General features: G+C 38.8%; 1 protein-coding gene across 1 annotated transcript in view; it reads left to right on the top strand.

The window, feature by feature from the left end:
• Positions 1-23,077, top strand: part of LOC310997852 (protocadherin-15-like) — a gene marked incomplete at both ends in the record, with an annotated part of 138,561 nt that overhangs the window by 19,228 nt on the left and 96,256 nt on the right. The window contains 5 exons of the mRNA XM_083987673.1: positions 11,909-12,069; positions 14,222-14,377; positions 15,401-15,520; positions 15,638-15,748; positions 17,937-18,107. Of these exons, the coding sequence (XP_083843799.1) occupies positions 11,909-12,069; positions 14,222-14,377; positions 15,401-15,520; positions 15,638-15,748; positions 17,937-18,107 (719 nt within the window). The remainder of the gene's footprint in view (positions 1-11,908; positions 12,070-14,221; positions 14,378-15,400; positions 15,521-15,637; positions 15,749-17,936; positions 18,108-23,077) is intronic.

Here is a 23,077-nt window from a genome sequence, read left to right as displayed (position 1 = left end):
GTGGGGTGAAAAAATCTTGATCCCTGGCTGAAGGGGAGAGCGAGGCAGAGTGCACCACCATTTACCACAAGTGAACAGACTTGGACTTGACTCTTTGGGCGCCTAACTGTTTGTTTGTTTTTAGTTAGTTTTTTTCTTGGCAGACAAATTATTTTCGTGGTGTGAAGCTATACATGCATTTAAAATGAATCGGTCACATCCAAAGCCAGTTAAATGGAAAATCAAACTTCTGTGGTTCAAATACAATCTATGCACTCCCACACCAAGTGTATTCACTGTGACACTTAGGATGTAGTTATACTTTGAACATGAAATAATCAATACACTCTGTAGTTGTATTACTTACTATAGTTGGAGATTTTACTCTTTGCATGCCCAGCACGTGGACTGTGGTTTTCTGGCGAGATAACTGCAGTTGTGGTGCATAGCATCACACTTATTGTCAAGTTCATTTTCTGCAGACCAAATTTAATTGGGCAAAATGCACAAGGAGGCTTAATTTTGATGAGCGAAAAGTTTATTACCGTAGCTATGGACTGACACTACCACTGATCATCATAGAGCACAAACATCCAGTTTAAGCTTCCACTGACAAGTTTGACACTGAAAGTTGTCTGAAAAATTAATCTGCCCCTGCCTTTTCCTACAAACGAACCTGATAAATATACAGGCAGATTGGCTCCCTGGCTACATGCAACAAAGTGGAATCAGCAAGGAACTTACTGTATCAATAAAAAAAACCTGAGTGCTTGGACCAACATAACAAACCTTTTTTATCAATCTGTTGTTTTCATAGATGTTTTTTTTTAGATTATGCAAAATCCAGGGAGTCAAATAAACAGCAGTAAACAAATAGTTAAAGCCTTCAGTGGCTTAACAAAACAAGTGTTACTTTTTGATCTAAAATAAAAATAAAAATAAATTATGGAGATAGCACTGTCTAAAAAATTAAGCCTTGATGGGATTGTATTGTTTCAGAACTATAGGGATGGCCCTTCAAAATGATGAATATAAAAACAGCCATTTGGCAATTTGTCTTAAATCTGATTCAGTGCATTTGGTTTGGAGATAATGCAAATTTTTACATTTAAGTTAAATTAGATTTTAATGAAAAAAACATATTGGAAATGTATATGATATTCTCACAAAGCTTGCTTTAATTTTGCTGATCAGGAGTTTGGACATTTCTATTCTGCTTAATAATAACAATTTAGCAGGAAAGGAAACATCTGGGCAGAGTGGGCAGCAGTTACCCAGCTGTGAATCTGCTGCACAAACAAAATGAGCACTGCTGTTTTGTCTGCTTGGTTTCTGTTTGTGCGAGACAGATTCCAGACACTGTGCATGTGTGTGTATGTGCACATGTAATACACGAGTGGGGACATGTTGCACTTGTTTGTGAATTCCACTTTTTTTTTCCTAATCAATTTCATGCAGATGTCTGATGTAGGATTTTGAACAAGACTTACTACACAGACACACACACACACAAAAGTCTCTCTGTTCAATTCTCTGATCACATAGTGGTGATTGCTAGGTCATCAATATATAATTAGAGCCTATCTGAAAGGCTGGGATTAGTGCACAACACCTGCTCCTTGTGGATTAGAGAGCAAAACAAGAGGGCGGGACATTTACTGAGGCTCACTTATACATAATATACAACACTGTGACTGCCCCAGTGTAAAGTTGGTATGGTTTTCTGCCTAATAAGCCTTTTTTTTCATGACCTGAATTATGATAAACTGTCTGGTTTTTCCAGATGCTGGAGGTCTTTGTTTATCAGATTTAAAGTGGCCTCCAGCAGCCTTTCTGTCCTCATATGCATGACCCTAATTAGACTACCAGTCTTGTTAATGCTATTGTTTTTCTTTAGGAGAACATATTTTAGTGTTTGATGTGCAAATAAAGACAGCAATTACAGTATATTGTGGAGATAAACGGTCCACATAATTACTTTTGTTCATGTTGTAAATCACTTTGTGCTTACACTCATTGCGCTATAGAATCAGGCCTTTCATGTGTTGCACTGCACTGTATACTGTTTTGCATGATCGTGTTTGGTTCCTCGAGGGTTTTAAATATCAATGGAAAATGTCCCTCTAATCTCTGATTCAAATTGCCTCATCTAATTTAAAGTTTTTATTTATGCTTGATCAGAGAAAACATGGTCTGCACCGTGTTCACCAAGACAACTTTGATTTCTTTCAGCACTGTAGTTTTCTTTTTATTGTCTTTTATGACTGTTTTCCTTAGTGTTTTTATTCAAGCAGTTTTTCTTCAATATGGTGCAATTTAGATGAATAATGTCATTATAGATTTTTTTTGTTTTATTTAGGGTGTCCCGAAATGATGAGACTAGAATGATTTTCCAGAGTATGGAAATAGCAGCAAAACATCAACAGTAGTTTGTTGTCTTCTTCATGGTCAACACCACAAAAAAAAACGCAGAAGTTGTTTGAATATTATGTAAGAAATTATTTTTTTGCCCTTTATGTAACTTGTGACATCCCTCAAAGCTGCAGAGCTGTATTGATGGCATCATCATCAGAGATACCGCAGCTGCTCCAGTGAAATCGCGCCAAGTTTGTGGACACCATAATACTAATGCTTAGGGCAGTTTTAATGATGCTGGCTCATAACTGTTGTCTCTTCAATGAAATAAATTAAGGTTTATCAAAACCTCCAGGAGTAGATGGAATCACACACAGCTCCACCAAGGTCTTTGCTCTGTGATTGCTCCTCATCTGTTATATTGCCATAATTGTACATCTTCTCTATAGGGAGATAGTGACCAAATGTTCAGTTGAAGGAAAACATGCACAGACTAGACAATATTTACATACTGTAGTGCTTTTAACTTACTCTTAAGGCTAATATCTTCTTGAAAATTTAAGATAGGAAATATGTCCCTCATGCTTGTAAGAAAAACATCTAAAAGCAGTCTGCATTGTTGGCTTCATTCATGTTCCTGTGTCCTCTGTAAATAAGATACGGAACATTCATCAGTTAATTTCCAGCACATTGTAATGGGATCATGGATTAGTTTAATCCTCACATTAGGCTGTGGCACATTAAAGTGATTGGTCATTCATATTTCATGGTTAGATCTCATTTCCAAGCAATACAAATTTGCAAGCAAAATTCAGTGTGTGATGTTGAACAATAGAAAGGTTACTGTGGAGTTTGAAGCACCTAAACAGTTTTAAATACAATGCTCACACTCAACACAAGTGGCTGCAGCTCAGTTGTTACCTCTTACTCATCCCATTCAACGGTTTAATTCTTATTAGCAAATAAGCAAAACTGAATGTTCAAAATTTGAGACTGCGCAGAGGTTACAAATCAGAGATATGGCTCTGGAATTACCTTAATAGGATGTTTATTTCTTCAACACAGTTGTACGCCAAGGCTGAAAGGCTCTTTTATTTTTCCCTCCACTGTTTTTTGATCTCCCTGGTGTTAGTTAGGCATAAACAGTAGTCACACAATCCTCTGGTACAGTCACAAATGGAGGGAATGAAAAATCCTTGGAAGACCACAGGGAGAGTGACATTTAGGCGGGCGGACACAGTGATGCCTTCTGTCTGTAGGTGGCCATCTTCTTTATAACTGCCAATGTGTACATGCACAAAAGAAAGCAGTTTGCTGGGAGAAATCGTGTTACAGCAGTAAATTGGACTTTACATGCACTGCAGTAACCTTGTTAGTATAAAACCCGTGGTTGGTCAGTAATGAGATTTCTCCCACATGGCTTACACTCTGCCATATTTCTGAATGAAGACTGGAGTATTCTGCGAGTGTAATGGTGATACTGTAAATGACACAGCTTGAAGAGAAAACAAACACAGCTAATCATCGGAAAAACAATAAAAATCAAGCTGTTTGTTTGTACAAGCTTTCTCACAATGTCTCACCTGTATATGGAAGCCCTGTTTCTCAGTAACATATTCATGAACTTGGTGTTCGGCAAACAATTTGCTTCGGATGGATAAATGTTGTTTAATTTTAATGAGTTTACATTGTTAAGATCCCTGAGTCTGTTTGACTAGCGGAGACTGTAAGAGTCTTTGAACTGTTTACAGTGTTTTAATTTACTTAAAGGAATGGTTCAACATTTTTGCAAATTCATCCATTGCCATAATCCCTATAGTCATATAGGTTAAATACCTTTTAATTGTCGGTGCATGTTTTGAGATCGATGGGGCAGAGACACAAGCTGCTCATGTAATGGGCTAAACAGTCAGTCCCCTGTCCCTAATCAAACTCATGAAATTATTATTGTTTTCTCTTTTTGTACATTGTACTGTACAGCCCTCGCTCTGTGTGAAGAAGCAAACCCCGTTCTTAGTATTATTGTGCCGTTGTTACATACCTCATGTTCTTGTAAAATGTGTCACAGTATCTATTTTTGTCCACATGGGAGTCGTCAGTAGGACTCCAACAGAATCTTTTAGGCTGTGGATTCATATTAGAAAGTGGTATATATATTTCCATAGAGTATTATTCCAATTTTAGATTATGAACTGACTGAATTTCAATTGAGACACAGATTCCAAAAAGTAGGCTGTACTTGTAATTGGTCTCCAACAGTAGTTGTGCTATTTAATGTAATGCTGTCACTTGATGGTTTGATGTGCTTCTCAGAATGACCAGTATCCACTTTTTTGTTCGACACATTTTTCCAAAAATAATCTCCTGCAGGCCACATATCTTTCTTGGACATCACTCGATTCATATCACTGCCACCTTTTTTTTTTTACATACAGTAGTAGCAGGAATCATCTTATAGCAACACTAATATGACCATCTGCATCGCATTGTATGTATGCATGTGTATATGACTTATCTGGGGCTCCCTCCCCATCAGCCACACCGTTCTCTGACCTAAAAAACAAAACCACAAGGCAGTTTGCTTCTTTAATTTTATTATTAAAAATAATACCAAGAGTAATTTTATCATCCATGTGGGCTCTAAATTAAATAGCAATATCACATTTGTTTAGCCTTAATTAAAATTATAGTGCAACATGGCCTCATTAGTTCCGTCTGAAATTTTATGAAAGATCCTTAAGTCTGTCAAGATTTAAAATATGTTTTTAAACTATACCTTCAGCTGTAGGGTGTTTTTTTTTTTTTAATTAACACGAGTGAGATGACTGGCACTTTACTAAGACCAACCACCCTTAACAGAAGCGTATACGCAAATCTGAGTGGGAACAGGTTGTAGAAGCCATAATTGGCAAACAGCTGGAGAAGTTAATTTTCCAACCTTTTGAGCATGGTTATCATTTGTAAACGAGCCTTGATCCTGCAGAGGTGTAAGGTGCAGCTCAGTTTTAAATAACCATGTTAAAGTTTGTACAATGTTATGAGAGAATGTAGAGGGGAAATAAACTTTCTGGTGCAAGATATAATCAAAAGAAAACTCTTTCCTTCTGTCGGTACATTTATTAGTTCATCTTTAGACCAGTATCTTTCATTCAGGCTATATATATATATATATATATATATATATATATATATATATATATATATATATATATATATATATATATATATATATATATATATATATATATATATATATATATATATATATATATATATATATATATATATATATATATATATGCATATGCTATTCTAACTATGAATGTAATAATTACATAGTTGGAATAGCAAACATTTTAGCATTTGAATGTTTATTTATTTGGGATATTATTATGATATTTATTCATACAATGGGTCATGGGATGCTGTGTACCCAGCCTGTGACTGCTGGGAACAATGAAATTGACAATGTCAAGGAGGATTTGCCTTGGGGAACACAAACCTGAACCTGGCTCAACTTTTGTAGTAATACCCTAAAGGGTTGTCAGCCAAGCTGCTGGAGTGATACATCAAATCTATCCATGTCCAATAATGTGCCATGAACAGGGCATTTATATTGAGTAATGTGACAAAAGATAAAATAGTTGTCAATGGAATTGTAAATCCTGTATCAGAGTATTAAAGACCTCTGTGCAGGGATGTGATAAGCTCTCGGTCTAGTGAGGATGAGGAAGCTTTCATTTACTGTGGCCCTGCTCTCTGGAAGCTGCCTGTCGACTTGAGGTCCATCTCAACTATTTCCGCATTCAGGACAAAAATGTGTGTGGCCCTGTAGACAGCACTTACATGTGTCACAGAGGTTTTTGTTTGCCTAATTTAAAATGTTGAGCTTTTATTGCACAGTAATTTCTATATATATATATATATATATATATATATATATATATATATATATATATATATATATATATATATTTTTCTTTTTTTTCTTTTTTTCATTGTGAAGTATGTTGACTTGACTTTGGATAGAAATGTGCTATGTGGTATTTCCTCCTAATTATGACACCTAGAGACACAGTTTTAAAGTAATTGTATGGTTTAATACTGAGAACAGGGAGAGAGCTGCAGCCACTTGTGTGAGTGGGTTTGACATCACTACGGTATTATGCCATAGTGATTTCAATTTTCAGTCAGGAAAATTGTGTTTGTATTTGGGCTATTTTAAGCAATCCACAAAGCCAAATTAACTGACTGCCAATGTGATGGCGAAAAGATGAAGTTTCAGTCAAGCTGAAATTAACGCAGTCTGGAGGATGCTGATTCATTGGTTCATTTTATGCCTTGCAAATAATGCTCAAGACCTCATATAGGCACAGTATATGAATTCATTCACACAGAGCTTTTCATTCTCAAGGGTCATTCTTCAGGTTTATCCTCTTCCTTGTAGTCAGGCACCATCGCACAGGCGGCAGTGATTCACTGCACAAGCTCCACAGTCATGACTGCACAAAACTTTAATGAACAAAGGAGGATACAGATTTTTTTTCTCCTTTTGTATACTTGAATCTTATTACTGTTGATAAATTCACCCTTAATATAGTCTTACACTTTTTGCCAGTAAAAGTAGTTGAAGATTAATTCTTGCATCCAAATAAATATAAACACGTTACACACATTAAAAGTTAGTGCTCAAAGTAGAAAAAATGGAAGGCAAGAAAAAAAATCCACACACTAATTTCTGTTTTTGTAATAGCCCTAATTGCTGCGTGCATTTCCCTTAGCCTATACTGTATACATATCTTATTTGTTTACTGTATGTGAATGGCAGTGAACACAATGTTTTATTAGCATGTAGTATGTACAAGCAGAAATCTCTCAGCTGCTGTCCGTACAAAATGTTACATTTCCGCAATTTACTTGTATTATTTGTTGTAAATGTTTTTGTTGCTTTATAAAGATATGTAATTCCAGCATTTATACTAAATATAGAGGCTTAGTCAGCCAGACAGTTGAGCACAATAAGTTGCTTACAGTATATTCATTATCTTCAGCACCACGGACAGCTGACGCTAAGCACCTCTTACCAGTCACATGCCTTCATCAAAATGTTGTACAAGAAAATACCTGTAAAATCTCATTTGGTATTTAAATGCTGGAAAGGGGAGTTTCAGCAGGACCTCAGCCAGCAAGCTGGCACACATGTTGGCCCCTCAGTGCTTTAAAAGTAATCGGGAAGATCTTAAAACCTTTTCTAAAATTAATAAGTAACCAGTAAAGTGATGCCAGCATAGGGGCAAGAACTCCTTTCAGTGAATCAATTTTTTTCCCCTACCATTTCCAGAGGACAGGGGAATGACTATAATCCAGACGGGACATTTCAAAGGCACAAATACATCTCAAGTCTCCAGGTTTGTTTTGGAGAGGAATCTTTTTAGTTTTTCCGTTTTAAAGGAGGCGGTATACTGTATCAGACAGCTGGTTGTCAGTTAATCCATTCTGAGATGATTTGTCGGAGGGCTGCAGGTTAAAAATCTGAGCATTTGGTTATCCTGGCCAGTCATGGGGATCTGAAGAGCTTTTCTTGGCATTGATCAGCAGCAGTAATCGATGTCTTATAGACAGCTGTGGCCACAGCACATTTGTGCTTGTTCATTGCCCAAGAAAAGTTGTATCATCTATATAAAGGTAGAAATATATACAGTTAAATGAGTGAAAGGCAGTTCGAAAATATGGTGGTGAAATAAGGACAACTGATTACACTAAAACTTAAGCTGAGAGTTTGGACTGACAGTAAAGTTCAGTGTGGGTAATGCCTATTCAATCCTCTGCTTGCTAAGTCTGCTGAACAGTATTGTAAATGTATCAAATACCACACAAAGATTTAGAAAAACTGGAGGAGTGTGTCTCACATTGGCTGATAAAAAACTGTCCTTCATTTATTGCCTTGAGGAGTGAGGTTTCAATAATGTGATAGGCTTTGAAAGACAGGGCTGTGGTGCATAAAAGCCCAAAGCTCCAGTTTCCTCTAGAACATTAGCCCACAAAAAAGAAAACTGCAAACGTTTTCAACATTGGTTCAACTGATGCATTGAAAAAAAAAAAAAAAAAAAATAAATAAACACCTGTTAAGAGGAGCTTTCATACCTAATGAGTTGTAATTAAAACAGTTATGAATTTACATCCTGCAGCTTTCAATAGAGAGCTGTTGCCCCCATCCTTCAATGACAAACCACTGTGTGTACATCTACTCTCATTTGAAAAAGAAAAACCTCCTAATTTTATTGGGTTTCTGTCAAATTTAGGAATTATGTTTTATTGACTGATTCTGTCCTTTAGCAACAACAGTTTCACTTTGAATGCACAGTCATGAGCTAAGTGCTTGTTTTTAGCTTTCACTGTGCTCAAGCACTCTGAACCAATTATGAATTAAGCTCAGTATATTTCCAACAGGACCCTGTGCTAATACCAAAAAAAATATTATTTTTTTTCCCAGACTCAACCTGGAGCCCTGTCAAAAACAAGCTTCCACACTTATCTGTTGCCATCATCTGCAGATGCCAACATTATTGATATTTGGGATAAAAGTGAGCCCTCTGTGTTGTCTCTGTGGAGTCAATCCACTGTGAAGCCCAGATCAGAGCCTTCCCTGACCGCAAGTGACCCTGACTGACTCACAGGCTACTAAAGAGAGAGAGAGATTCTTTTTATTTAGTTAACAAGGACATATACAGCATGGTAAAACTCTGGGCAGCACTTGTTTTTAAAGGTCTGACAGAGTCTGGCAGACTCTTGACTGATGAGGACAACAACTTTTTTTCTGTGTTACTGAGACTGAGAGAGAGAAGTGGCCAGAACAGAGGGAGTATTGGCTGTCACAGCAGAAAAGCTGAAGTTCAATTAACTCGAGAAAGAAGGAGGCTCCTGAGCCCTCCCTTGTAATATTATCAACGGTGTAATTTACAACCCGAGAGCCTCAAAAAGATGTAGCTCACCATTCAAGTTACTGAGGCAGATATATTTATGAAAAGCTGTGTTTTAGATTAATGAACCAGCCACAAGTGGGGGTGGGGGTCTTTTGACTTTTAAATTAAATTCTTAGTAGATCCATTTTTCAGATGGAGTTTAGCCCAAGTGAGACAGATAATTATAGGTCCTTGTGATCACAACACACAAATGCATCACACCCTGACTGCTGCAAACACCATTAATAGTAGCATCAAAATGCAGGGGTGGTTGTTGCAATTATTATGCAAAGGCTTCCATCACACCTCCATCTGGGCTGCCCCTTCACTATCTGAGAGTCTGAGTGACTTTGCAAAATGTATAAACCTGCTTTATGAAAGGATAAAACACAAGATGTTATGGGCAGTGATTAAAACCCCCATTAAAATGCCACTACTACAGCTGGTAGATTGGAAAGGCATGTTGAGTGCTTTTAAGTCCACAGTTCATTTTATAAATTAATATAATATATATTATATAAACTCACTCTTTTTGGAGAAAACATAGTGTACTTTGAAGTATCACCAGCTCACTCGAGGCAGGATGTTAATTACACAAGAAAAATGTTGAATTTAAACGGGCTGAAGGAAGACATATAGAAATGAAAGTGATGAAACAAAAACCACTGAATACTGAAGAAGCCGGCACTAACCTTAACCACTTGTGCTGGTACTGTAACTCTGCATGGATGAAAGCTTTATGTCGTCTCAAGGACTGGGGTTTTGTCTACTGTTCTTCAACTGAAGGTTGATTGACCACTTGCCATGAAATGAGCCTCATTTGGAAATGAATATCTTACCAGATGTTTGTAAAGAGGCACTGGCTCCCACTGTGTTTCAAATGTGATTCACCAGTTGCCTTTTCAATCAAGAAATGCACCTATTACCCCTTTTTACAGTAGAGTACAAACAAGGACAAACTTGTTTCAAATTCAACTTGGCAAGTGAGTGTAAACACATTTTTTCCCAGTGTGTCTTCAAGGCACGGATTACCTTTCAGCAGCACAAGGGCATCAATCATGTTCATCCAGACCTACTGTAGGTAGCAAAGGCAATGGTTTTCTTATGTTGAACTGGATCTAACAGATGACACTGGTCTGTTTGTGTTTTTTAAAAACTGTCAAGTGGAAAACATGTGCCCTCTTCTGACATTATCTTGATTACTGCAGACTGGCCCATGTTGTTTTCTGCAAGGTTGTTTGAGATAAATACTGAAGGTATTGTGTATTATGTTACCTATGTGTTTATCTTGACTCCACAGCCAATTCATTATATCTTATTATATAATATATTTTTACAATACACTGCTGCAAGCTTGCGGTTGCGTGCTCCTATGGGTCCATGTGGCTCTAAATAAAGCATGGCATCGCTTCAGTAGCTGCGTGGAGGTGAGACTGCTTTGAAGTAGATGTAGCTGCAAACATTAGCATCTTATCTGGGTATAACTACTGTCAGTACGCCTTTGTTATAAGCGTGTAACTAGGTTGCATAGAAATGCTGTGTCTGACTTGCTCTGAACTGACCAATGACTTATTTTAAGCATTGGCTTTTGAAAGCTGTAGCAACATTTACCAATTATGTGATCTGTGGTTGTTTATTGCTGTACTTGAATCTCTGTCTCTTGTAAAGGTTTCTACTAAGGGCCGGTGCATATTCTCATTTGCCCAGGTCATAGTATTTCAAAGGAGGTTAAATCGAAAGCAACTGGACTTAGTTATTTGTCTAGGAAGACGTTTCACCTCTCATCCAAGAGGCTTCATCAGTTCATGTACGCAACTGACCAGGCTGGGACTGGTCCAACTATCTGGTGTGGAGACTCACTATATAAAAAAAGTTTCTACTAAGGTTTTGTGGACTTTAGTTTTGTTCAGACTTTCCCATGCTGCTCTTTTATTTAAGTATGGGTTTTAATTCCTTTTTGCACCACTGACTCAATCAAAATACCTTGCCAGTACCTCGTAGGATTTTTCTTCTATTTTAGTGAACCACCATTTATTTCATAAATCCACTAATTTGGCCACTTAGGAGTAAAGCAATCCTTAGATTTAACAGGCTTTGGGAGGCTTGTCCCACAGGGCCTCTGTGGCAGAGTTTAATCACTCACTGATTAAAAGCTGTGGAGTATAAACCAAGTGCTGATGCCCTCAAGGATGATAATTATAAATTTCAGAGATTTGCCTACATAGGATGTGGAATAGTCCACAGACATCTAAGGCAGTATTCCCAAATTCTGCACAGGCTGTTGTTGAGTGGTCAGTGTAGGTATGAATTTTAAAAATCATCTTAGTTTTTATCCTTAACTTTTATTAAATGAAAACATGCAATAATAATACAAAGTCTGAAGCCTCAGGCAGACTTTATTCAACAAAACTGAGCTTTTTCTTTGAGTCTTAGAAGATTTTTTTTTTTTTTAAGTAATGACCTTTGTGATCCTGTGCTTTTGCTTTTTGGTATTCATTTCAGCAAAAGTCGATTTCAAGAGGTGGCAAAAACACCTTTTGAAAAATTATTTGAGTAAAGGTTTTCAACATGGTGTAACTACCTACTAACTCTGCACTGCTCTGCCTTTACAGGTACAGTTCTGGTGGAAAATATGCAGATAAATGGCCGAGCCCAAGACCCAGGCAGAACCATCTCGCTGACATTGCTGGACAACTATGACTACTGGGTGATACTGGAACCAACGCGACAGAGGCTCTACCTCAACAGCACCGGGCGCGTTCTGGACAGAGATGTGAGTGCAGTTGTGCTCTTTAGTGGGAAATCACAAAGTCCCCCTTGTGCCTGGTTGCTTAAAGTAAATGTGTTTTACATCATATATAACTGTGTTGCCTTTTCCTGGTGTGGTATTGTATACATACACAGTATCTGTTTATATGGTAATCCGAGCTAAGCTCTTTCACACTCATTTTTATCCAGGCCATTTAAATTTAGTGATTAGTCATCACTATTGTAATTTCTGGGGCCAGTGGGAGGCCATTGAAATAATGAGGAAGCAATAAAACCTATTCAAATGTTTTAATTGGCAAAATATGGTGCCATTGTTGGAGTTAATTTTTTCTACAGTGGCTGTAGATGAAATTCTCTAAAGTTTTAAATAAAAAAAACAACAAAAAAAACGTATTGTGCCATGAAGGAGAAAATTAGTTGTATCAAGAGGTTGTGGTGTGTAGTCAGTCACAAGTCTTCTTTTAGCTTCACAACATTGGTCTGACCCTTGTGTCGTTTTTGCTCTTTGCTTAAAAAAATGGAAATCTAAACAAATCAGGAGCAAGCAGTTTGTCAAAATTGTTTTGTTTTGTATGTCAGAGTCTAAATCATATTGGTAGGCCAGGAATATTGCAGTATGTCTCATTTCAGTCAGTATGTCTCTATGCACATTATCACATTTGAGCCAATTATGTTTACATTGAACATGAGAAATTGGTCTATTTGTTTCTCTGTATGCCTCAGATTATTCAGGTTCTACAGTATGTGCTATGTGCAACTAAGTTTCCCTTGACAGCTGAGAGTGAATACATGGTTCTTGGCTTTCTGAACTGAACTGACCCTGCTTTACTACGTAACTTGTTGATGAAGCACCTGCACACATTGCAGGGAATGATTAGAAAAGTGCCTCAGAATCCTAGTTTCTCTGCCTGAGTCCGTGCCATTCTCCCTTTTTGTAACAAATTTGAATTAGATTTTTTTTTTTCCACTACAGCTACAAAGACACTTTAAGTAAAAGTAAAAAAGAAGAAAAGTAACCAGATCTGTGGTAATTTGAGTCCAGAATGATAACGTACCCCCTAATGTTGAACATAGTAAGTGGCTAAATAAATTCAGGCATTCCTATCTGCTTCTGTATGTTATATACAGTTAAGTCCCCCAAGGTATCCAGCGCATAAGGATGATACAGTATAATGTGAAATGTGAGGTTAATGCTGATCTTTAGGTGTTTTGACTGCGGTGGGAAAGAAGCTGTTTTTGAAGTGGGTGGTTAGCTCATGTGGTCTAAAAGGAGGAAACTCGACTTGAAGCTACTAATGGGAATCTCAGAATCTCCCTATGTGTTTCTCAGAAATGTGGCCAATTAACAAAAGAAATGACAGTGGAGCAGAGCCTTCAAGAGTCAGACCTTTGCAGCTTGTAAGAAGGAGAGCGAGGAGAGAGAGGAGCAAGCCTGGCTGAATTACACCAAAGGGCAAGATCATGCTTGTTTCTAAATTGAGATTATGTCTGACAAGTAGTTGTGGCATCGGGACAAAATACTGCTATCCAATAAACATTTGAACAGACTGTGGCACAAGGCTCGTGGTTATTTGTTTGTTTGATCAGACATTTTAATAATTTGTTTAACACACTATTCAAAAAGCGAAATTAGGCTGCACAGGGCGGTTTAAAATAAAATAACAGGGAAGATTTGTTCACACCAGCAATGTACAAGTAGTATTATATAAGTATTGTAATTTAGAGAAAGACTTTCTTGTTATTTTTTAGATCGAGGCTGGATAAATTCTATGTCAGGATTTGTGTTGTTCACTGAGAAACAAGTTCATTAAAGTTAATTGTTAGTGATTAGACCCCTGATGGATGCTTGTAAACAGACATTTTTTGCCAAAGCCTCTTTCCGCTCTTTCTTTTTGCATTAATTGTAGGTCTCTGAAAAGGTTCATTTGCTGTAGCTTGTTTACTCAAAGTTTTTAAAATAATGAAGGTCAATGGGACCTTTGTTAGTATGCGTATTATACATTTTTTCTTCAAATAATGTTAGATACTATTGGACAAAAGACATGTTTTACAACTTATTATGACCCCAGTCAGCGTCATCTGTGGGGAAAAGGCAAATTGGAAAATAACTTTCATTGTTATCTTTAAATGACAAGCCTTTCTTTTCTCTCTGTCAGCCTCCCAACTACATCATGACTATTGTGGTTCAGATCCAGTGCACCAATGAGCTGGTTGGCACTGTCATTTTGCACGAGGTGCGCATCGTTGTGAGGGACAGGAATGACAACACTCCTCACTTCCAGCAGCCACGCTACTACGTCGCAGTAAACGAGGTAAAAAAGCAACTTCTGTCACCAGTTCAGCAAGATTTGTGACTCAAAACAGTATTTGCACAATTTGAATGTTACTGTTGCATCTTTCCATTTTTTTTTATTATTTACATAAGTCAACTGGTGCAGGCTATGTCTTGGTTTCAGCACATTTATCCCCAGGTCCTCATATTAGATCCAGAAGGGAAGGCCTCGTTCTGTCTGACACAGAATCAATTTATACGATCGGTGGGTTCACCAAAGTCTGAGATTTCCAAATCCCACACAGAGTTCCTGAAGAATCGAACTAAGTCGTCCACTTAGGCTTTAACTTTCCCCCCCACACTGAGGCTGCCAAGAAATACATTTTTATTGCAGCAAGTGCTACTTCTCTAAGTTATGAAGGTCAAAAGAGTTGTTCAATAGCCTCAACTTTTTGCATTTGACACATATGTATTCAGTCGAGCTGGCAGGCAAGGAGAGCATGTTCTATATTCAGTTATATGCGTATATGGACAGCCGACCTGCATCGCCTGCAACGGTTCATTACAATTCACCAAATCCTCTGACTCTACACTTAAGTGTTGTGAGATTAGAAAATAATTCCCTGCTGAGTTTGAGGCAGCTACGATTTTTGCCTCTGTTGTTCACACTGTACATTGTACATTGTAAGATTATTGTCAGAGTGTGTTACCATAGCCATATGCAGTTGCCTGAACAGTATAGTGAGTCATTCTACATTGCTGTCAACATCTCCCCTGAACAAGCACTCCTGCCCACTGCCTGGTCCTGTGGACTTTGCTAAAGGCTCTGGGGAGCAGCAGTGGTTCTCATACTTACTTTTTGTTATTCTGTCAGCAGTGTGCGTGAGCCCGCCGACTGCTGCTGACTGCAACATTTTCCCTTTTTGATTTTTAGTTTTTATACTAATGGGGTGGAGTGGAGAGAGTAAGAGTTATATGCATGGGCTCTCTGCTGTAAGTAGATGTTGTACTCACAGGGGCTGTTAAAGCTGTTGACTTTTTCCACCTCTTATTTGTCCTACAGCTCACACCAGTTGGAACAACCGTTTTCACTGGCTTCTCAGGAAATAATGGCGCTACAGACATTGACGACGGACCCAATGGACATATAGAATACAGCATCCTTTACAACCCCAATGACCCGGTATATAGAAAAGTCACACCATGATATACACCCTCTGCACCACTGTAAATATCTTTCACAATCGTGACTTATTGCTGACATCCGGGCCTGATCATATCGACCGTTTTTCTCTTTCAGGACTCTAACGGAACAGTGAGTGTCGCAAACACCCTTTCAGGTCACATCATTCTGGCAGAGAGGCTCAACTATGAGGAGAGAACTCGCTACCTGGTTTTGGTCCAAGCCAATGTAAGTAAGCTTAGTGCTGCTCTTTATTTTTCCTGGTTTCTACTGCAGTAGTGACCTTGGCGGTGAACAACCCTTAAAACCACCTAAACACATACCTCACAAAGTGCTTTGTATTGAGCAGCTGTGTTGACACACACACACACACACACACACACACACACACACACACACACACACACACACACACAAGAGTAGAGTTGTAGTGCAGGATTGGAAGACTGCAGCAACTGTTTTATTCCCACTTTAAGAGTCAGAGTATTTCTGCTTCCGGAGTGTGTTTTTAAGTCAAGGTAAAAAACACAAAAAACAAACAAAACATTTTAGGTTTAACCACTTGTGAGAGAGGAATCCTTACTCCTTTTGACATATTAGCAAAAAAAGAATTGAGCTCTCTCAATTGGCAGTCAGTTGAAGGACATCTCACAAGTTGTTTAACTCTCATTTAACTAATACTTATTCAGAATTAGAGGATTAAATTCTCCAAGGTTTCATTACAACTTAATGTTTTTTCCCCATAAAAATTGATTGAAGCTGTCTTCAAGATGTTCTAAGATAAGCGTTTGCAGTCTGCATACACCAGAGCAGATTTGTATTTCCAAGTGTATTTAATCATGGCTTTTGCTTTGGGTAGGGGCTTTTCTCTCACACTGTCATGGGGCAACGTGGCCAAGAAAGTATCTCAAACATGTAATCCTTTAATGATACCATGAAAGCAGTATGAATTAAAATGAAGGGACTTCTATACTCTTTCTGTGGTCCTTAGCCCCAGGCATGAGGCAGCAAATGTTTGTTGACTGAGAGCTACTGCAAGGCCACTGGCCAAGAATCTGATTTCAATTAGAGACCCAGGCTCCGATCTAAGAATTTAGCATCTCGATGTTTCAGAGCCTTTTATTGTATGACACTGACTGGAGAGTTTCAACTAAAACATGCAACAATTATCATGATATAAATCATGCCCCACTGACTTCTTACTTAATCACTTGCCTGAACAAGAAGTGGTCAGGTATTACGCTCTAAATCTCCCATTTTACTATAAAGTGATGCAAGGTTGTTACGTAGTTATTTTGTCTCTTATTGTTTACCCTTTCTGCATGAGTGAAAAAAGGACTCCCATCTTCTAGCCTTGCAAGTGGTCCTCCAGGAAAATTTCATTTTCTTTTAGAAGAGGGACATAAGAGTGGAGAAAGAAGAAGGCGTAATATTTACTAGAAGTCTGCCCTGCTTGTGTCAAGAGTTCAATTACACTGAAATCGCAACATTTCGAAGTGCTGTGCTCCTTACTTCTCGGGCCACCACTCTGAAAAGCAACACTATCTTTTAGGATAACTGTTGAAAAGATGTGTTTCATTACTAAGAATGATTTCCTGTAGATGAAAACGTTTAGTGGAACGTAGAGAAGAAGTGCTGTTCCAACTGGTGGTCCAGTGTTGGACATATTACGTCTCGCATTGAAATACATAAACAGGTTGCAGCCTTTGCACCTGATAAACTCTCTGTCAGGTGTATTCATTTTTCATGTCGCAAAACATAAATGAATTCACAAACTGAACATCATTTTTATTTTAATAAACAAATTTTTGCTTGGAGATTTTGTATCAAACCATGCCAAACCCTTTTTGAATTGTGATTTTCTTACTGCATCATGATAATACATTTATTTTAGTGATGCTGACTTGTGTGAAGGATTAAATCCACTGGTCCGGTGTTAAGCGTCTCTGCTCTGGAGCCACGGCTCGGCTGACGTTAACATAAACGGCCTTTCCTTCGTGAGATGTCCCATTATGCCCGACGAAGTTGTGTCATGAAGTTATCATGTCATGGCAGTTGTTGTGTTTATCTTGCACTCCATCAACATTGCTGTTGCTGATATTGTATTGATGCACTGTATAAATATGCTCTGCTGAAAGAATATTTGAATTATACTGTAATTACCTCAAGATAAAAAAGTATTTTTCTGCCCTTTTCCTGCAGCCAAACAAATGAGGGATAAAAGCTGAATCAATGCATGACTGTGCGCTTCCATAACAACCACCAATGCACCATAGGTGCTAAAGAGCAGCTGCAGAGATCTTTTATGGTTTTAACATGTTATATTGATTTTAGCTCCGCTGGTGTCTGGCCTCAGTGCACAAAGCAACAGATCTTTTGGGAGTTTGAAGATTGAAAGCATGTGTTCGTCTTCCAGGACCGTGCTCCGTACCCTCCCAACAGACGATCAGCTACCACGACTCTGACTGTGGACGTTCTGGATGGAGACGACCTGGGCCCCATGTTCCTCCCTTGTGTTTTTGTGAACAACACGCGCGACTGCAACCCCATCACATACCGCGTTTCCATCCCTGAATTTACTGAACCGGTAAGAACCAGGCAGACAGGCAAGTGCAAACACAAGGTCATTGTAACAGAATACCTCCTTTTAATAGTATGTGCATATTTGTGTTTCGCAGGTTGTGTTTACTCAGTGAATCCATGCACATTATGCAGACATCGTTCAGATTTGTGCAACATTTTCAAACTCATGTTATGATGTTCAACCATGCCACACTTTTTTAAATCACATAATCATCTGCTTGCACCGTGTTTTACATGCATACCTGGAAGTAGAGTAAGCTTTGCTGGTTTGTCTCAGCATGGAAATTCTAGGGGCATTTTCTGGTCTGTTGGACCGGCAATTAGAGCTGAGGGCTGAGTTGACCTGGGATGACAGCAACACACCACTGGAATTCATAGAGGCAAGACAAAGAGAGAGAGAGATGGTGCAGCAGCTTAGAAAACAGGGTAACACTTTACTTGAAGGTCTCATCATAAGAGTGACATGACACTGTCATGAGAGTGACATGTCACAGTCATGAACATGTCATAAACATTATGTCAATGTCATAACACCCAGGTTTGTAGGGTTAGGCTTAGGGTTAACTGAATGACACTTAATAACAACTTAATGACATTGACATAATGTTTATGACATGTTCATGACTGTGACATGTCATAAACCGAAAAAAGATATGGAGTCTGGGATGAAATTCTCAATATCTATTCACATTTGATCTGTTTCTTTAAGAATCTACGATGGATATGCCACATATTTCTGCGCATGCAAAATCAAATTAGAATAATCTGAAGTTAACTGTGCTGAATTCACAAATTTAACAGGGCTAGATTTGTAAATACCTTAATGTCCAAGCTTTTGGTTGTTTGTTCAGTTGCCATGAAACTGTAGATGTAAACTTCTCATGACTTTTAACGTTTAGGTTGAGAGTTAATTCTTCATTTTAGAAACAGTAGCTTCAACCTACTGTAATCTGTCACTACTTGGTTGCTCTCATGCTTTCAACCATATAGCATACTAGTTCTCATCAGGAGCTGAGATGGGTCTAAACTAGAGGTCGACCGATAGTGGATTTTTAAATTCCGATATAATAACGATAGTTTGGAGCAGGAAAAAGCCGATAGCCGATTAATCGGCCGATATCCCCCCCCCACGAAATTTTTTTTTTTATATATTAATTAATTTTTTTTTATTTAATTTTTTTTTATTTTTATAATAATATATAGCTATTAGCTAGTGTAAAACTAAAGGATGTGGGACACTGAATCATCCCTGGACCCTGTGAGTGACGAACAGCCGAACTCCACACGAGTTTGTTTACATCAGAACAGCTGTAGTGAGGACGTGACGCTGCAGGAGAGGAGACTGTAACTAAACAGGACACGTTAGCTCGTGGTGTGGTTACGCCGTACATTAACAGGTGACTGTTTCACTACAATCAGCCTACTGTGTGGAAAACCCATAGACTGTAAAAAGAAAAACCACGCTGTAATGATCGTGATCGAGTTGAACGAGTGTGTTTGGAGCTGACGGGAGGAGAGAAAAAAGAGAGCGAGACGCGCGAGACGCACGTAGCGGCCGTGATATGACGACACCGTCCCCGCGGAGGAGGAACTCGCTGTTATGGAACAGGACCTAAACCAAGTCGAGTAGAGCCCATATAGAGCCCAACTTTGTAGTGTAAAGAGCCATTATTGTGCGTCTGCCCCAACTCTGAAGCTGAAGCGGCGCTCTCTCTTCCTTCTTCCTGTCGCTCTCTAGCTGTCCTTTCAAAATAAAAGCACAAAAAGCCGGAGGGGAAAAAAAAAAAAAAACACTGACTCGTGAGCTGGTGGCAGTGACATATTTAGCGTGGCAGCCGCCACCACATTATCTATGCAGGAACCCTTATATGATTAAGAGAAAATACTACAGTGTTCAGCCCCTCCACCTGCCGCCTCTCTCTTACTGCGGTCGCACCGCACCTTCCCTCACCTGGGTCACTTCTCCGCTGCTGCTGCACTCGCCCTGTCTCTCTCTCTCCCATGCTCTGTGTGTGTGTGAAGAGCAGCCCCGCCCCTCAGTGATCAGAGAGACAGAGAGCGGCAGGGAAGAAGCAGTTTATGGCGCTGTGGAAAAAACTGCAGCCATCGGCCACTATCGGAGCCAAGTTCCGCTGATTCCGATAGTTTGTAAAATGTCCTATCGGCGCCGATTAATCGGCCAAAACGATTAATCGGTCGACCTCTAGTCTAAACTAGACTGGATTGGATTGAACTGTGCTGAGGTAGATTTGACTGGAGCAGTCTGGATTCAATTTGAATGGATCCACTGATTGGGTTGGAGAGAACAGTTCACTTTTAAGTGGAGTTTGCATGTTTTGCCATATATCATCACTTCTTTGTCCCCTGTTCACTCCCATTGAATTCGTACTGCACAAGTCCATTGACTCAGTACCATCTTATATCCATCCATCCATCCATCCATCCATCCATCCATCCATCCATCCACCCACTGTATACTACTTATCCTTGTATTGTTGTGGGGGCTTTTGAATTTGTCAAAAATGTGTATGCACTTGTCAGCATTTAGCTCTTGGAAGACTAAAAATCCCATAATTATGTAGGCTTATCGTTATAATTACTTTCATTCGCTCCCTCAGTATAAGGCAGTGTATGTGTTAAATGTGAAGAAATTACGATGTTGACAGATGTTAAAGGTTTGCAAACCAACGTATATATCCATTGCCAGCACCGAATCGAGCTTGATAGAAATTATGATACGCCTGGCTGAGAATACTGCTGTGAAGGAGTATTGCAGAAAGACTGCCTATGGGTTAAGAGTGCTGTGCTGTCTTAAACATGGGAGCTTGAGTGAATGAAACCGCACAAAAAGATAAAATTACATGGAAGGCTGTTATAAAAGACAGACATGAAGTTGTATAGATGGTTGAAAAGATCAAGGGCTTCAAGTCGTATGAAGATGTACATGTTCAGTACAGTAGGTTCACTATAGGTGTGTACTGTATCTAAGAGGAGATGAGGGCAGCTGAAGTGAATTAGATTTGATTATCCATACTTCACATTCATAGTTTGCCCATGTAGCTATAAGTTACCCTCTATGGTACGCATTATGATCCCAGTTGGTAAAAAAATGTTTTGGGTGTTTTTTTGTCTTAAAATAGACCAATTAAACATAATCAAGAGACATTTTCAAAAAATATTATTTTTTTAGTAGTTTTTAGGGTTTGTTGCCATACGGCAACACCGTACGATAGTGGAAAGTAATGAAAATAATAGTTTTGTCTAAAATAGTAATAACATTTATTTTAAAACTCATGTTATAGTCTCAACAATCCCCAGTAGCCTGAACAGTTAAGAATGCATCTCATTTGAAAGTAAAAACCATTTAAAAAGACATTTTTCACTGCACTTTACACTATCCTCGCTGTCCTCACCATCTCCACTGTCCTCATTGTCTCCACTGCCCTCGCTGTCTCCACTGTCCTCATTCTCTGGCTCATAGTCTTCATCATTCTCACTGTCTTCATCTTTCACTCTCTCCTTGCTATTTTGCCAGCTGCTCATATTCTTCAACACTGAATGCAATTGCTATTAACTTTACTACAACAGTCAAATGTGTATCTGTCAAATTGATGGACCTGAAAAAATGATTCTACATGGTTGTGGAGCCTGAGTCCATAAAGTTTACAATATTATTTTGAAGAATAGGCCTATAACTAAATACAAAATGTTATCAACATGCCAGGCTAGCAATTCATAATGGTACGGTGTTGCCATATGGCAACATACACATTTTAACAATTTTCTAATATTTAATGATCAAGTACAGTGCAATAAACTACAGAATAATGAACTTAACTAACCTATTATTGAGTATATATTTTTTCCCAGTTGAAAAATGTCATTAAAACACTTTTTTAGATCATTTTTGAGGGGTCAAATGGCGAGGCTCCTCCCTGTGAAGACGTCTGCAGAAAAGGGCTTCAAAATGGCCTCCAGTAGGTCATGTAACAAATTTAAACACTACTATTGGTTTACTTAGAACCCCACCTCTCTTTTAATGCATTACAACATACTGTAACTGGGGATGTATTGTCTGTGTGTAGAAGGCTTAAAATGGGTTTGTTGCCATATGGCAACGCCGTACCAGAGGGTTAAGTTATGATGACTGATAAGCAGACTTGGGGAGTAGCCTACCTGACTGCATGTAATGGCGTTACGTAATCAGGATACAAAAAAAGGGTAACTGTAGTCCGTTACAAGTACAGAGAAAAAAAAAAAACGTAATCAGATTACCGGTACTACATTTGATAAAAACGGAGATTACTTGACTGATTACTTCACATTTTAAAAATCAACCACAGCTGTCCACAGGCTAGAGCGGCCGTAGAAGCCACTCGCCGTCTAGCTGTATTTCAGAGGAGAGGCACAGAGCTGCTCTGCCTCTCCTGCCCATACGGTGTGTGTGTGTGGCTCATAGGTGTGGCTGTCGCTGAGGCTAAGCTGCCTCATTGCGTAACTCTACTGAGTGTGAGCGGCACGTAAGTTCACGTTGCTTTTGTGAATTGTAAACAAACAGACGCCCCCTCGGTTTTAGCGTCCAGCAGTTTAGCGGCTAATTCAACTGCAGTGATGGATAACTGTACCGGAGAGGCTCAACAACGTAATGAGCTTCATTTGAGGAACAAACGGCAGCTTTTACCTGACGGGAGACCAGCGCCTGAGCTACGGTAGCTAACAGCTAACAGCTAGCAGGTTACAGACTTTCTCTCTCTCTCTCCCTCTCTTTCTTACACACACACACACACACACGCGCACACACACACACACACACAGCCCAGGTTGTCTGTCATATCTGTTGTAAACCTTGTAATACTAGTTTGTTGAGTACAGTTAACATTGTTGCTTCGGTTTGAGTGTGGATTATTGTTAACGGTTTGTTGTGTAGCTAATGTGAGCTATGGTCCAATATCACGATCCTATGAGGGTTTTAAT

Source organism: Trachurus trachurus, assembly GCF_905171665.1.
Source record: "Trachurus trachurus genome assembly, chromosome: 15".
NCBI classification, from domain to species: domain Eukaryota; kingdom Metazoa; phylum Chordata; class Actinopteri; order Carangiformes; family Carangidae; genus Trachurus; species Trachurus trachurus.
Note: the sequence above shows the minus strand (reverse complement) of the source record. Positions and strands in the feature narration are given on the sequence as shown.